This window comes from Furipterus horrens, unplaced genomic scaffold, assembly GCF_987537825.1.
Source record: "Furipterus horrens unplaced genomic scaffold, mFurHor1.1.pri manual_scaffold_8, whole genome shotgun sequence".
NCBI lineage: Eukaryota > Metazoa > Chordata > Mammalia > Chiroptera > Furipteridae > Furipterus > Furipterus horrens.
Genome location: NW_028327178.1, coordinates 4,961,004 through 4,975,965, shown reverse-complemented (window position 1 = coordinate 4,975,965; position 14,962 = coordinate 4,961,004). Strand labels below are relative to the sequence as shown.

General features: G+C 39.5%; 1 protein-coding gene across 1 annotated transcript in view; it reads left to right on the top strand.

Annotated features, from left to right (window-relative positions):
- The first annotated feature begins 541 nt into the window (after window positions 1–541).
- Window positions 542–14,962, top strand: part of CCDC102B (coiled-coil domain containing 102B) — a 101,136-nt gene continuing 86,715 nt past the window's right edge. The window contains exons 1-4 of the mRNA XM_090286081.1: window positions 542–1,166; window positions 4,120–4,340; window positions 7,899–7,988; window positions 10,559–10,562. Of these exons, the coding sequence (XP_090142207.1) occupies window positions 558–1,166; window positions 4,120–4,340; window positions 7,899–7,988; window positions 10,559–10,562 (924 nt within the window). The 5' untranslated portion in view covers window positions 542–557. The remainder of the gene's footprint in view (window positions 1,167–4,119; window positions 4,341–7,898; window positions 7,989–10,558; window positions 10,563–14,962) is intronic.

Below are 14,962 nucleotides of genomic sequence, written 5' to 3'. Positions count from 1 at the left end.
CTGTTTGCAAATTTTTGTAGATGGGAAATTTCCGCAGGAGACCCCCCCTCACATCTGAACATCTGATCAGTAGACCGGGTCTTGTGCTTCCCTGAGATCAGTGAATGGGCAGTGAAATGAGGTCATCACAGGACGTTTAGACCGGGACAGGGGCTTATCCTCCCAGAGATCAATAGATTGTGCATCTCACCTGAACACATTGTGCTTCAGTTATTAGCAGGGCACAAGGGGTCCACCATTGAGTAGTAACTGGACGCTACAATAAATGTTACAGGAATAGAATTGGATTTAAAATGAATTATTCATGCCATACGCTGCATGCTCATATTTTTATTTGTATTTGTTTGGCAAGATTCAGGAAGAGCAATTTCTGTTTCTTTGGGGATAATTACCAACGCATAAATTCCTCTATATTTTAGTTACGCTGGAAAATAAAATAGTCAATATTGAAAAGATGCATTTTCTTCCAATTTTTTAAATGTAAGTCTTGCTTTTGTAACCACAAAGGAAATTCATTTTTTTTTTTTTTGCCTTTTCTTAGGCCTGAGAAGATAAATATGAATTTAGATTCCATTTATCGGTTAATCGAGGAAACACAAATCTTCCGGATGCAGCCGACACCGGTTACACCAGCTCGGGACTCGGTGGCAGCACCTGCCTCGGCCCCCCGGGACCCCTGCGACCCCTGTTTGCCACCTGCCAGGCTCCAGCCGCCTGCGGCCCCCCGCTTCGGGCCCCGCTCACGCGGCGCGGACGACTGGGACGTCTGCGAGGAGCTGCGGCTGCGGGAGCTGGAAGAGGCCAGGGCCAGGGCCGCGCAGATGGAGAAGACCATGCGCTGGTGGTCGGACTGCACCGCCAACTGGAGGGAGAAGTGGAGCAAAGTCCGCGCCGAGAGGAACAGCGCCCGGGAGGAGGGCCGCCAGCTCCGGATCAAGCTAGAGCTGGCGGTGAAGGAGCTGAGCGCCCTGAAAAAGAGCCAGGGCTCGCCCCCTCCAAAGCAGGCGTCGGGGGCTCTCGTCACCCGGGACCAGAGGCACCCTAGCTCCACGGAAGTGTCCTGGGCGCACAGGGGCCAACTTCAAGGGGGCTCGCAGCCGTGCGCGTCTACCCGGGAGGGCTTGGGAGAAGGAGAATGTCCTGCCAAGGAGGTCACCAGCAGGATGGTAAGGGGACAGTCACAGAGGCACCAGTCTCGTGGGCCTGTTAGGGCGCCTCGTGGAGTGATGGCCGGAAGGGAAAGGCGCTGTCCAGGTGCGCACTGCACTTGTTGGCCATAACCAAGTGCCACAGACGGGGTGGCGACAGCGACAGAAAGTTCTAGAGACCAGAAGTCTGAGATCACGATGTCAGTGGGGTTGGTCTCTTGGGAGGCCTCTGTCTTTGGCTTAAGGACGCCTGTCTCCTCCTTGTGTCTTTACAGTCTTTGCTCTGCGTGGCTCTCTGTCCAAGATCCCTCTCCCTAGAAGGGCCCCACCATTAGGCCTACCCCGCTCACCTCCCTTTAATGTAATCACCGTGCAGAAGACCCTGTTCCCAAATACAGTCCCATTTTGAGGGACCAGGGGTTAGGACTTCAGCTTATGAATTTGGAGGTTGACACAATTCAGACCATATTAGTGATCTTACACATTTTCTCATGGCAACAATGTATCCAGCATTTTTTGTTTTATGTGAAAAAGAATATTTGGAGAGATTTCTCTCTCCATGTATCCTTGCTACGTCAATAATACTATAGATTATCTGTGCACTCGTTTGGACTTTTCCCAAGGTCTGGAACTCTGGCCCCACAATTAATTCCCATAAAATCAGTCACACAGGCAAATACCTGCAGGGGATTCTTCGCACTATTCACTCTTGGAATTTCTTGATATACTTATACCCTTGAAGTCCCTAAAAATTCTGTGTGAAGTAAACATTTTTAAAATGTTTATTTAATCTAACAGTTCATATACTTATTTATTCACACACACACACACAAAAAAAACCCATGGCACATACTTTATGAATCTGTGTTATTTCTTTTCATAGTATCTAGTTTATTTTATTATCCCGTTCTATGTAATTCCATTTCTAAAAACATAAAACTGCTCCTCTGTAATTCCATCTAAAATTTTGAGCCTTTCCATAATGTATGTACATTATGAAAGGTAGAACATAAATATCATTGTAAATAAAAATAATTTTAAAAGATGGCAACATTCTAATTGCTTAAGCTTATTCATTCCTCTAGGTTTGTTTAAATATATATGTGTATATATATATATATATATATATATATATATATATATATATATATTTTAATTTGACAAGCTAAGTTGTTAGTCTTGTTGTGTACATGTTTGGGAAAATGTTATGTATTTTCAAAATTCGTGTTAAGGCAGGTATTTGAATGTAGTGATGGAGATGAGGACATATAGCTCATGTAAGTTGCTCCGAATGTATGAATTATTTATTACTACAAGTACTAGATACCACATTTGAGAATGTGAAAGATTCCCTTCACACATATTTTGCTGAGAAATTCTCAATATGTTGGGACTTTATCTGGAATATCTTTGTATCATCAGTGTCAAGAACATCGCACATAGTAGGCACGTATTAAAAGTTTGTTCATTTAGGAAAAAGATAGTTAAAATTCCTTGTTATGGTAGTGAAATAGGTATTGGCTGAACAAAGTTTCAATTAGCTGTTTTTATTTTGATCAGTTCTTCTGCCAACTCTAAAGATACTCATGTATGAATGGATTGTCTTACCATGGTATGTTCCCAAGGGGAACAGCACATGTCTTATTTTATTGTTTTTCAAAACAATATGCATAATAACCATTACTTTTTGAGAGAAAGTAGAGATGAACCATGCTAGAAACCTTACATTCATGTACTATTTTAAAAATAAATACTAAAAATGAAGTATCATTAAGATTTTATTTGAAGCAAGATAAGCTAGTAACTAGAGGGAGAACCTTATAAGGAGAACCTATTTTTTAAAGAGGCAGGACAGTTGCAGATATTTAAATATATGTATGTAACAGCAGAAACAAAATATAGAGGTCAAGAATTTTAGACTGTTAGTAATTGTAAGTATGAGATTTACATTAGATAAGGAGAAATTATATAAAAAGAATATATAATAATATGTTTAACATAAAATATATACATATATTTAACATAACATATTTAACATAATATATATGAAAATTTATATTATATTAACAATACTTGTTTTTACTGACATTTCCAAATTTTCTACTATGTGCATTTCTGCTTTTATAATTTCAAAATGTATAATATATTTTATGTCTTTGTATGTGTGTATGTGTGTGTATATATATATATATATATTCACACTGTATAAAAATTTTATAAATAAAACCATTTAAAAGAAAACAAGATTTTTCTTTAAACTTGGATATTAATTGAGATTTTATTTAAACTTGGCTTCATCTCATTTTAAGCCCACAAATCAGGGAAAATTTAAATCCACAGCATGAGTTTGGCTCAGTTTGGGGATTATGATGTAACTTTGAGGCAATGTGCTGCTCTGATCAATGATGTTCATGTATATTAAAATGTCCCATTAAACTCTATTTGAGCTTTAACTAGTGATCTAAAAAATAGTTTAATAAACAAGCCTATTAAAACATTCAGAGTTCCTTGAAAATTCTTTCTACTCTGTTCTGCAAAGATGTTTAAAAATAATCAGCTGGCTTCACTTTGAAACTCTCGACTGCTTCATGACAAAATAAACTTTAAAGAGAAATTCATAAACTCATTAAATAACTCTTTACAGCTGTTTAAGTTTATGCAGGGCTATTTTTAGTTGTGATTAGAAAAAGAAAACCTAAACTAAAAGTTAAAGCAGACGTTCTGAGAAATGTATTTGATTATAATAAGGTAGAGCATGGAAAAAAACCCTTGAAGAATACAAGTTACAGCTTGGCTGTATAACACTATTAGAGAATGAGAGAAAAAAAAAAGGAAAATATGAATTTGATCCTGAATCATATCATTTGCTTCCTTCCAAAAATACAGACATATTCTTCATGATTTTCTACTGAGAAATTAAAAAACTCAACAGTAATAATTGTTCTATGTTTTGTTTTCTTTTTCCTTTCAGGAAGAAAGTTCGGTTCTCAACCCATTAAGATCAACTGAGATGAAGCTCGATCTGGACTGTCCTGCCACATTTAAGAATGGTGGCTCCGAAAACGGGGTGACGGAGCCGAGACGAAGACAGCCCGCAGTAAACCTGCCTTTGGAGGAGAACCAAGTGTCTGAAATGTCAGCTTTGCAGGTGCATTTGGATGAGTTCCAAAAAATCTTAAGCAAAGAAAGAGAGTAAGTAGACAGTTAGTACAATCACCGTCTCCCCGAACCTAGTCTGATTTTAACTTTTCAGTGGCTCTGGGCGTCTCTCACACCCACACATGTTGCTTCACAGCTGTAATGAAATCAGAGCCACACGAAACTGTTTCCTGGACACAAGCTCCTTAGGGTGCCGCTTTAACGATACGCATGTGCATCTCCACTCTCTCTCTCCTGCACATGTACACGCACGTGTGTATCTGACTTCCTCGGAATAAGTGGACAACCTCCGCAGACGTAAATTCTCCAGTTCTCCCTGACTCCAATATACGAACCTCGGCAGACAAAGAGGAAGGGGCAAGGGGGCCTTCCATCCCCCTCTGTCTTCTCACCCTCCTCCTCGTGGGGCCGTCCCAAGGGTGCTGGGGTCTGTGAGGCGTCCCGAGCCTGTAATCCACAGGAGGCGACTGCCAAGCCTGTTTTTTTTTTCCATCACGAGAATGTTTCCCAAGGATATAGCATATCCTGTTGCTATAAATCTGCCTAAACTTTTAAATTCCTCCTCCTGGAATCTCAGCAAGTGGGAGGCTGGAGTCGAGAAGATGTGAACACGGTTTTTTCTGTGCTCCCAGCTGGTGGGAAAATTCTCCAGATGGAAGCACAAGAATCAGCCGAGAGGACGGGGAATCATTCCTATCGTTGTCACTGAGGAGGAACTCCTCGTCGAACCAGCTGAACTTTATCACGTTATTTATTCTTGCAGCACTGTTCAGTTTTCTGTGTCCTTATCCAGTATCTGAGCATTTGCCAGGGCCTGTGTTGTTCGTGTGGAATTAGGAAAATCATTGCCGAGACCCATTCCAGGAGCTTTTCCTCTTATGGTTTTTACCAGGACTTTCATGGCTTCAGGTCTTTTGTTTATGTCTTTAATTCAGTTGAGTTCATTTTTGTGTGCTTTTGCCATTTTTTACCCTCCAGTTTCTATGTCGTGTTTAGGCAGTTGTCCACCTAATGAGAAAGAGTCCATTTTTCTGCATAGACTACAAAAATGCTATTATGTTTCTACCTCTCTACCTTGGTCCCCCTTCCTATCAGGGTGCAGGTATTTGATCTGGGAGCAGGTATTCAGAGTTAGTCACCTGGCCTTAGAAGTAAAAGATAATGCTCCAAGGCAGTGAGCACCCAGAGTCCATCCTGGTGAGGATCTTATTTCGAGAGGAACTAGTTAGTAGCCTCTGGTCTGCATTGGCACTTTCTTGTGTCTCCAGTTGTTGGGACTGAGGTCATGCTGAGCTCTCTGTGCCTTCATGGCGCCCTCTGTGGGTGCCCATGGGAACATCTCAGGGGCTGAGGTTTGTGGTTTCTGGCTTCCTGGGTCCTCATTTCCTTCTCTGACTCTCCCAGAGATTCTTTGAACTATTAATATCCTTTTTTCTGCTTAAATTAGCGAATATGAATATATTTGCATATCAGCCACTTAATGGCTGCCAGGACAGTGTACCTGCAGCAGGCAGGGAAGGCAACAGGCAGGGGGACCTCACAGGACCAGCCCGCGGCACGACAGTAGGCCGTGTTCCTGAATGTGTCACCTCCAAGCCGTGGTCTCCAGTCCTCCCGGATGCCTCCGAGTGTGACAATATTCTTTAATTACCTCTTTTCTAACTAAATGAACTGGAGTGGCTTTTGGCTATTTGCTGAAAATGAAGGAAGGCAAAAGATGTAACTAAAATAGTTGGAAATGCAATCGGAAACTGGCAAGTAGGTTGATCCTTAAAAGTACAAGTATATTTACACACATTGTTACCCTCATTGTTTAATAGTTAGTTTAAGTTTTGGGCTAATAGAAAAATGGATATCTAAATGTCAGTACAAGTTAGTTATTTTTGCCTGGTAAAAACATGTACCAGGCATTTAGGAAAATACTGATCAGATACTTTACAATGAATTTTCATTGTAAAATAAGTGATTAATATTTATTTCTGGGAATTTTCAGAAATTTTCATTCTTGAGAAATTTTATTTAAGCTTCCCATCTTGATGTCTGCATTTAATACTCAATTATTTTGGGATCATGATAGCTTACAAAGTATCAAAAAATTGAATAGGTTATAATCATGCTTTCCATCAAAAATTTCAGAATATACTTTATGTTCTGAAAATATTATATACTTTAACCATCTTATTTTTAAAGAATTTATATCATTATATTAAAATACTGTATTTTTGCTAAGCTTTATGTTAAGTTAGTGTTTCAAAGGAATTTGTGCATAAAATATGCAATATTTTAGTGTAAAATTATGTTTTATTCTTTGCCTTCTTGTAGTTCAAACATTATGATGACAGTTTAAATTTGACTCAATTAAGAAAATCCTTCCAAAATCTAGAATAAATTGCTTAGGCCGGAAAATACAGGATTTCAAGAGTGCCCTCTGCTGTATGAATTTGTGTGCAATGTCGCTCATGCTTGCTTGAATAAATAGAGTCACAAAAGTTTTTGATGAGGCCATATTAAAAATATCCAGGTACCACATTCCCATTAGTTTTTATGAATTACCCATCCTCTTGCTTCTGTCTAAATTCTACCTTTTTACATAATAAAACTACAAAATTTTCTTTCAGTAACCTAACAATTAGTTATTTTATCCAAGAATAAATGTTATATTTAAGTATTACTAATTTGCCTTAAATAAGGAATAAGAATATTCATTTTATATACTTTGTCAAAATTAAATTACTTTCATTTGATGAACTAATAATATGTATGCTAAGTCTAGGTACAATCTAAAGTTATATCTTTAGATTGTATCTATACTTATCTGTAACTAAGAGTAAAAGTTTAATAAATATGTAGTTTGAAATGTATTTTTTGAACTTATAACTTTCTAGAAAAAAAAAAGATACCCCAGTAATGTTGATGCCCTTTTCGAGGCTTGGCATTTACTCTTCAGTAATAATATATCATTTTGATGCTATGTGTGCTCTTGGTTAACACTATAATTTGATTTGTTAAAGTGTAATGTTAAAATCTGGCATTGATCTTAAATATGCATGATTTTGAACTTGTAAATGTAAAAATCTAGACTTTTCTCCAATTTTCAAGTCCAAGTTTTTACTATTCTATTTATGAATAAAAGTTCTCAAAATTATTTTTAATAAGAACATTTATTAATGTAGACTTCAGTAGAGAAGTGTAATTAATATCCTTTAATTAAAATTGTTAATATGTTTTCTAGATACATTTTCCTTTAAAAATTATTTTTTAATTTCTGAGAAAAAAATGTTCCATGTTCTACTCCTGTAACTCCAATAAATTAAAATACAGGGGAAAGCAGGCAAACAGTCAATTATTTTGATACTGGCAAAGATAAATGATATATGTTTAACTGACTATAAAGGTAATTGACAGAATAACAAATCAAACCAAGTTTAATTCCATATTTATAATTTTTAATAAACTATAAAAGGTTTTCTGTCGTTACGATGATCATACATAAACACAAAAAAAATAGTACAAGAGCCCATCGAACTCGGAATGCACTCCTAAAATTATTTTAAAATTGTAAACCTGTCTTGCTTTTAACTCTTCGTTCAGACTTCGCTCATCTCTGGAAAAAGAAGTCGAACGCCTGGCGTCAGCGGCGGCTCTATGGAGACGGAGGTACGAAGAGCTGAAGGAATCGATGTTCAGAAATGGGGACAGAGGTACGAGGCCGAAGACCCACAGGAGGCAGTGAGGCTCAGGGGTCCCTCCGGTCCGCGTGCAGCCCGGGCAGCGGGGGGCCCCACAGCCGCGAGGGAAGGACGTGAAGGTGGCGTTTCCTCTGCAGGAGCAATACTGGGACTCCCGCGCCCCAGGGCCCCATCCGACTCAGGCTGGGAGAAGCCTGCTTCTAAACAACACATCCTTTTAGTGGTCGGCCCACGACACGGTCAGCTAGTCATCGCAGGGACACGCGCGGGGGCCGCTGCAGGTGTCGCTGCCTCCCAGCGTCTATATTAAGTAGTGTTATCTTCGTCTTTCATAAAGCGGTCTGAAAACATCGATGGATCTCAGGAGCACTGAGAGGTTCTTTTCACATGGGCACGATCGCTATTCAAGAGCAGCCACCTGCCTCTACATTTTTCCTTTGCGTGTTCAGCAATGAGGTTCGGGCACGAATCCTTGGCATTTCAATGATTTTTAGTATTCATTATCTAAACAATACGAGTAGTACATATTCTGTGCACTAAAGCGTTGTAGGGTAGAATAATGAGCAAAGATACCGAGCAAAAGTCACGAGATGCTCAATGCTCTTGAATGACTCAATATTTAGTGGGTGCACGTTCATGTATATGTTTGTGTAGACACACACACACACACACACACACACACACACACACACACACCACAAGAAAGCTGACAGCTGTCTAAAGAAGCTGAGTAGCTAAATCAATTACGTCATTGCGCCTTCATCTAAAGCACTCACCGTCAGTTGTTGAAAAAGCAATATTCCTCTTTGTTTCTGAAACCCCATGTGAATATTGCTACAGGTTTGTTTCCGGCAAGTGATAAAGTTTAGAGTCGTTAACGTAAGTTTGCTGAATTCCCACGATGGAACGTTCGGGAACCTTAGTTGCCTGACTTCCAGACCGGACGCAGGCACCCATGCGGCCACGATGCACAGTAATTACGGTAACGATCAGGCTCTGCGAGACCAGGGGACCACAGAGATTCGAAGGGAGAGCGTGTCCTAATCCTCTTAACAAATGCTCCTGCGTGAAAACAGTTTGTAACGGAATCACCTCAGTGAGAACCACGGAAAGTTAGTTTGAGAACATTTCTCCACGACGAGTAAATTAAACAATTAAAACTAACAAGCTAGATTCGGTTTATTCCCCTTTAATGGATTTATGTTAGATTGTCAGAGTGGCTTTGTTTCTAGCTGAAACTTCGGCTGTACACACACATGCATTGACATGTGGACTCAGTATTTATAGTCACATGTGGATAACTGAACATGGGATCTCTGGGTGTGAACATAGACACATAAAAATAATGTTATTCTTAGAGTGTACTCATATGTGTATTTGCCTTGTACTATAAAGGGCTCTAACTTTCATTGAGAAAGCTAGTATTTAAGAAATTTAATAAAAAAAATTGGCCTTTAATTGTAAAAGAAACATGCATTTACTGTGTATTGCCACTAGTGGGTAGTGCAGACTCGATAATATTAGTTTCCTAATAGCTTTTTTATACAAGTAATTTAACATCTATGTAGCAACTGTTTTTGAAAAAAGTCATGTTTTTGAGTTGGCTCACAAAGTGATATGTATATTGTAAAATGTTTAATTTTTCTTCTATTCAAGGATGCTGTTTCGGATATCAAGTGGGAAAAATGTATATTTTGAATTGCATCACCAAGCTTTATAGATGAGAAAAAAATAAAACCAATGTTTTTGCAGGATAAATTGGGTTTATATTTTGATGCCCAGACAGAAATACTTATTAATACATAAGCTTCAAAATTTCTGTGTTTTTGTGGAAATTTTGTTCAACTGTTTAAAGCTTTGAGTGCATGTTTTAGTTAGATGAACTATGAATTTGAGCAGCAAAGAATGAAAAAAGTTTTTATTATAGGTGATGAAAAGTTAATTTAAACTAAGATAAAGAAAAAACATTTTGAATCATTTATATAGGTATTATTTTAAAGTACCCCTTTTCACTTCCTAAAAAGGAATTCATGATAGTCTTAGGACCTTTATTAAAAAGGTGTGGTATGCACATATATTTAAATTTTTATAAAATATTATAAAATTTAAAAAACTATTTTAAAATGGAATAAATAAAAATATTTAGTCAAATGTAATTATTTATATATTCTTTGTTTAATTATTTTATAATGGATGATAACAGAACAAGACTTTTATGGTACACTTAGAAATGCCATTATAGAGTAATTAAAAGTGTAAAATGTTCAAAGTTCCCGTGTAGTTGACTTACAATAAATAAAAAATTGTGTCAACATCCTATCAGACGTCATATGAATTCCTTTTACTTCATTTCTCAGAAATTCTGAAAATGGTTCGCTTTCACTGTAGTTCTTCAAGTTCTATACAAACATTTTTGAATACAGTTTGATTCTGTTTTAGATGCTGAAACTGTTATAAGCAAAACAGGGCTGGCTAGAACCTGCTGCTGGAAAGATTAGTAAATTTTAGAGTTGGAAACAGATGTACTGAATAGACCACGATTTTTAAAAATGTATTTGAAAGTCCGGTGTGTTTTAGAGGGGAATAATTCTTAAATCACTGATATTTAGAGAAGAGTAAATGTAAGCATTTAATTTAAAAATCTAATAATTATTTGAAATACAACCCAGACAATGAGTAGTAGAGGTGATTACATTCAAGATGATATTCCCCTGCTGAATTGAATACTTATGTTATTTTTCCTTTGCGAGTCTATAAATATTGATTGGGGATTAGATTATGAGTTCCAGTGTGCTGAAATTATCATTTTTATGAAATCTCATGATCTAGAAAATCATGTGTTCATGTAAGTGATAATGATTACAAGTAATTTTTGTGCCTTGCTTTAACAATAAATGACTCTGATTCTTTCCATGAGAGTCATATCCTTTTCCAACGGTGGAGAATAACGCTAACATTTAAAAATTGATGTCGAGCTGAAAATGAAATGTAACTTTTTAATCTTTGCAATTTTTGTGCTTTGACCTGGTATCCTAATAGGGATTTTATGAAGAAATCTTATTTTTGTGATAATAACAATGTTTCCAGTCATTTACAATTTACAGTGCTCTGTTATAAAATGTTATAGTAAATACTCGGAACAGCGGCTTTGTGGGACCTCATCATGTGCTCGTAGCCGACCCTGAACCCTCATCTCAAACACGGGAATGCACCTTTCTGATTGGGGGGAAATAAGGAGGTCAGACCTCTCCGTGACATGGAGCTGAGAGTCTACACAAATCCCTTTGAACAGGATTATGTCCTATGGAGCTGTTCTGCGTACGGCACCGTCATAGAGGGCCCTGGAAGACGTGCGGTGTCTCTCTTCCTCCTCCCCCTCATCCTCTCCCCCCCTCCTTTTCACTGGCGGTGGGCGGGGGCCGGGAAACCTCTCAGCGCCCCCTTCCCCAGACGCCCTCCCCGCCACCAGCAAACCCTCCGGCGCACCAGCGCGCAGGCCCCGGGGAGGAGCTCGCGCTCTCAGCCTGCGGGTGCGGCTCCGCCTCCCAGGCCTCCCCCGCCCCGCGCGCCTCCTCCCCACGCGCGCGAACCCCGGCAGCAGCAGCTCCGGCTCCCTCTCGTTTCATCAGGCCCCCCGCCCTTCCCTGCTCAGCCCCCCCGCTGCCCGCAGCAGAAGCGAGCACCGGCCCGGGAGGACCCCGCTCCCGCAGGTGACCCGCCAGCCGCCTGGTGGCAGGTGGATGACACTGACCGCTTGCGTCATGCGGGGGGCGGGGTGCCGGGCAGGGCGCCTGCTCTGAATCCGTCCGCCCTCCCTCCCACGGCGGACGGGCCGGGCGCTCCTCCCACCCCCACGCGTCCCCCGAGCACCGCTCCGTCCGCGCTCTTTCCTCGCAGGAATGCACTTGACCATGAACCCACCTTTTAAATAAAACCACGGGAAAGGTCATTTTTTTTAGAAAATCTGTATTTGTGGGTTACAAACGTCAAACAGTGACTATTCCAAATAAGAGATGAGCCAGTGTGTTACGCTGTGGGCTTATTTATTGCAATTTTATTTAAAAAATAAACTATTGTGGAAGAAAGACTAAGCCCTTTCTATAAAAATACTCTTACAACATCTCTGTCATACTAAACCCTGATATACAGTCAAAAATCGGGGGGGGGATCTAGCTTTTTAATTATTTAGTAGTGTTATAATCTGTATTTTAGGATTTTGTGACATTTTATATTTGAAAGCTTTCCCAGATTTGTGGATTGCTGCTGCCTCGTTTTAAGTAAATATTTACTTCCGTGGTTAGTTTGCTTTCGCATCCGATTGTAGGATGTTCAGGCTCCAGAAAGCTGAATTCACACCGGCCCTCCGCGGTCCCTTCGCCCGACGCCCGACGCCCGAAGGCCGCCAGGCGGCGCTGGGCCGCGGGGCGCTGCCTCGTCTGCACCCACCTCGGGGTGCGCTGCGCACTTACTTCAAGACGTCGTTTGCTTTTTATCTCCTCCCCGGGAAGCACTCCTCTCGCGGGCGGAGACCCCTGGGGGGCACCCCAGGGTCTGCCTTAGCGAGGAGGGGTCGTAGCCCGTGGGCATGCACTTAACGAAGGCGCGTGATGGATGTCTTAGGACGAGGGAAGGAAAGTTGCTGGAAGAAGAGACGCTACTTTGGCCTCTTTTGCAATGTCTGTCCCCCACCCTGCCCACCCCCAGAGAGATGGCTTTTGCTGATTCTAAGAGATTGCATTATTTACACAAACAGGCACAAAGTCCCAAAGAAGAAAAGAGGTTCTGTCAGCTGTTTGGCTGCGGAAAAGGTTTTGCACAGTTTGGTTGCCGATCTCCGAAGATTGCAAGAGCGCCATATGTTCCCCGAGAGCCAGGTTGCAGCCACAGATCCCAAGTCACCACGTCAGTGAAAATGTCTGTACGAGGGGGTGTTTCCAAGAATAACTTGTTTACATGAGAAGGGAATAGCATCATCAGCGTTTAATTAAACTTAAATCTTAACTTTAACTACCGTTACGATCTTAACATAGAAAGAGAGAGTTTGGGAACTGGGAAATTCTCAAATTCATTTCGAATCCCAATCTCAGTGTTGTTAAATTACAAAATGCGAAGAGAAGTGACTGAGTGAGCTTTTGGGTTTTCCCTAAAATGGAGGAGATACCAATGAGACAAATTAAAAGCGGAAAAAGAGCAGAAAAAGAAAAAGCTCATTCGTGCTTCAGCAGGTTTAAGAACGCTCCTCACAGAAGCTCTTTGAGATTTAAAATTAAATTAGAAGGCATAATTGCTGTAATGCTTCTGATTGGAATGATCTTTGCTCTTCACATGTATTTAACATCAACTAAAATGTATTCCACATACTGTACGATGAACCTATTTAAAGAGTACAATTCAGCGGTTTTTAATGAACTCGGTGGTGAAATCATCACCACAGTCAGCGTTAGAACATTTCATCCATCCAGAAAGAAACCCTGCGTCTCCTGGCAGACACTTCTAATGCCCCCCGGCCCCAGCTTTAGGTAATCACTCATCTAACTCAGTGCGATAGATTTGCCCATTCTGGATTGTCTAACAATGGAATTTTATGAGTGACTTCTTTTAACTTATGCAGGTTTTTGAATAGGGTTTGCATGATCTGCTATCCTACCAGCTATTCCTGTCCCTGCTCAATAAAGAACATAAAATCACGCTGATTTTTTATGAAAATCTCATTTAGAAAAAAAATAATAACTGCAATTTTCTCTTTGTCATAAGAAAAATATTAACATTTAGCTATTTTATGCATGTCTGAAGCAAGAAATCAACATTTTCAAATATTATTTTCCTTAAATGACTACTTTGGTTTTTTTGATAGAAGCACAGGACACTATCCCATGTTATAGAGAGAAGGACCAAGTCAAGTAACAAAGGAAAACATTGCAATCTTCGAGTATTTGCAGACATGTAAGATCTTCTCATTACCAATGTGGGCACTAATTTTTAACTTGGTGAAGTTAAATAACAAGCTTTAGCTCTAATCAAATATATTCCAATGTGATTTTTCCTGGTTTTATACTAAAGCAATGATGTGCAGCTTCAGGCAATATTTAATTAAAGATCAAACTGTGCTAATCTTTTAAAAACTCTGTTTATCTAAAAGTAAAAAATCTAAAACACATTCTTCCCTCAAGAACTTTGATGTTCTATAATTTCATTGTTTTTGTGAGCTAAAGGACTTCAGGCTGTGTGTGTGTGTGTGTGTGTGTGTGAACTTGGAGAATAATATTCTGTGAAGTTTAAAGGGCTTCGAAGTAATTAAAATAGTAACATATTCAAAAAATATCTTGAAGATACTTCTATTCATGGATAGGAAGACTCAATATTCTTAAGACATCAATTCTTCCCAACCCAATCTTTAGATTCATGTTATGATTTGATGAACTACCATTCACTTTTACTCACACTCCCACAGGCCTATGGAAGAAAAAATCAGCCTTCCATTACTGTATGTTGCATCCTTTCTTTATTGATTTAAAAAGAATCAGATCACTAGCACCCCTAGTGTTAAGCCAAGTAGTGACTTTGAGTATCATTATGACTTCATGAATTAAAACTTATTGGATGTGATTTAATTTACTACAGTTATTAATCTAACTGATACTCCAAAGATACCATAGTAGAGAAGACTCTTCTCTACATTAGCTCCTCTGAATGTTGGACACATTCCTAGAGATCTTTTATAGTTTCTGTATTCTGTGCTATGACCTGATATATCAGTATTGTCCTCTTTTTGGCCTGAAATCAGCCACTTCTTTGGGGTCCTGGGTTCCCACGATGGAAAACACCTCATTACCAGAGGGACAATCATTATTTCTAGGCTGTTTTCATGGCAAGAACTAAAAACCTGACATATATGTTGAGTTTTCTTTGGTACTCCCCTCTGTTACAGTTTCTGATATCATTTTAATCTTTTATCTTCATTACTTT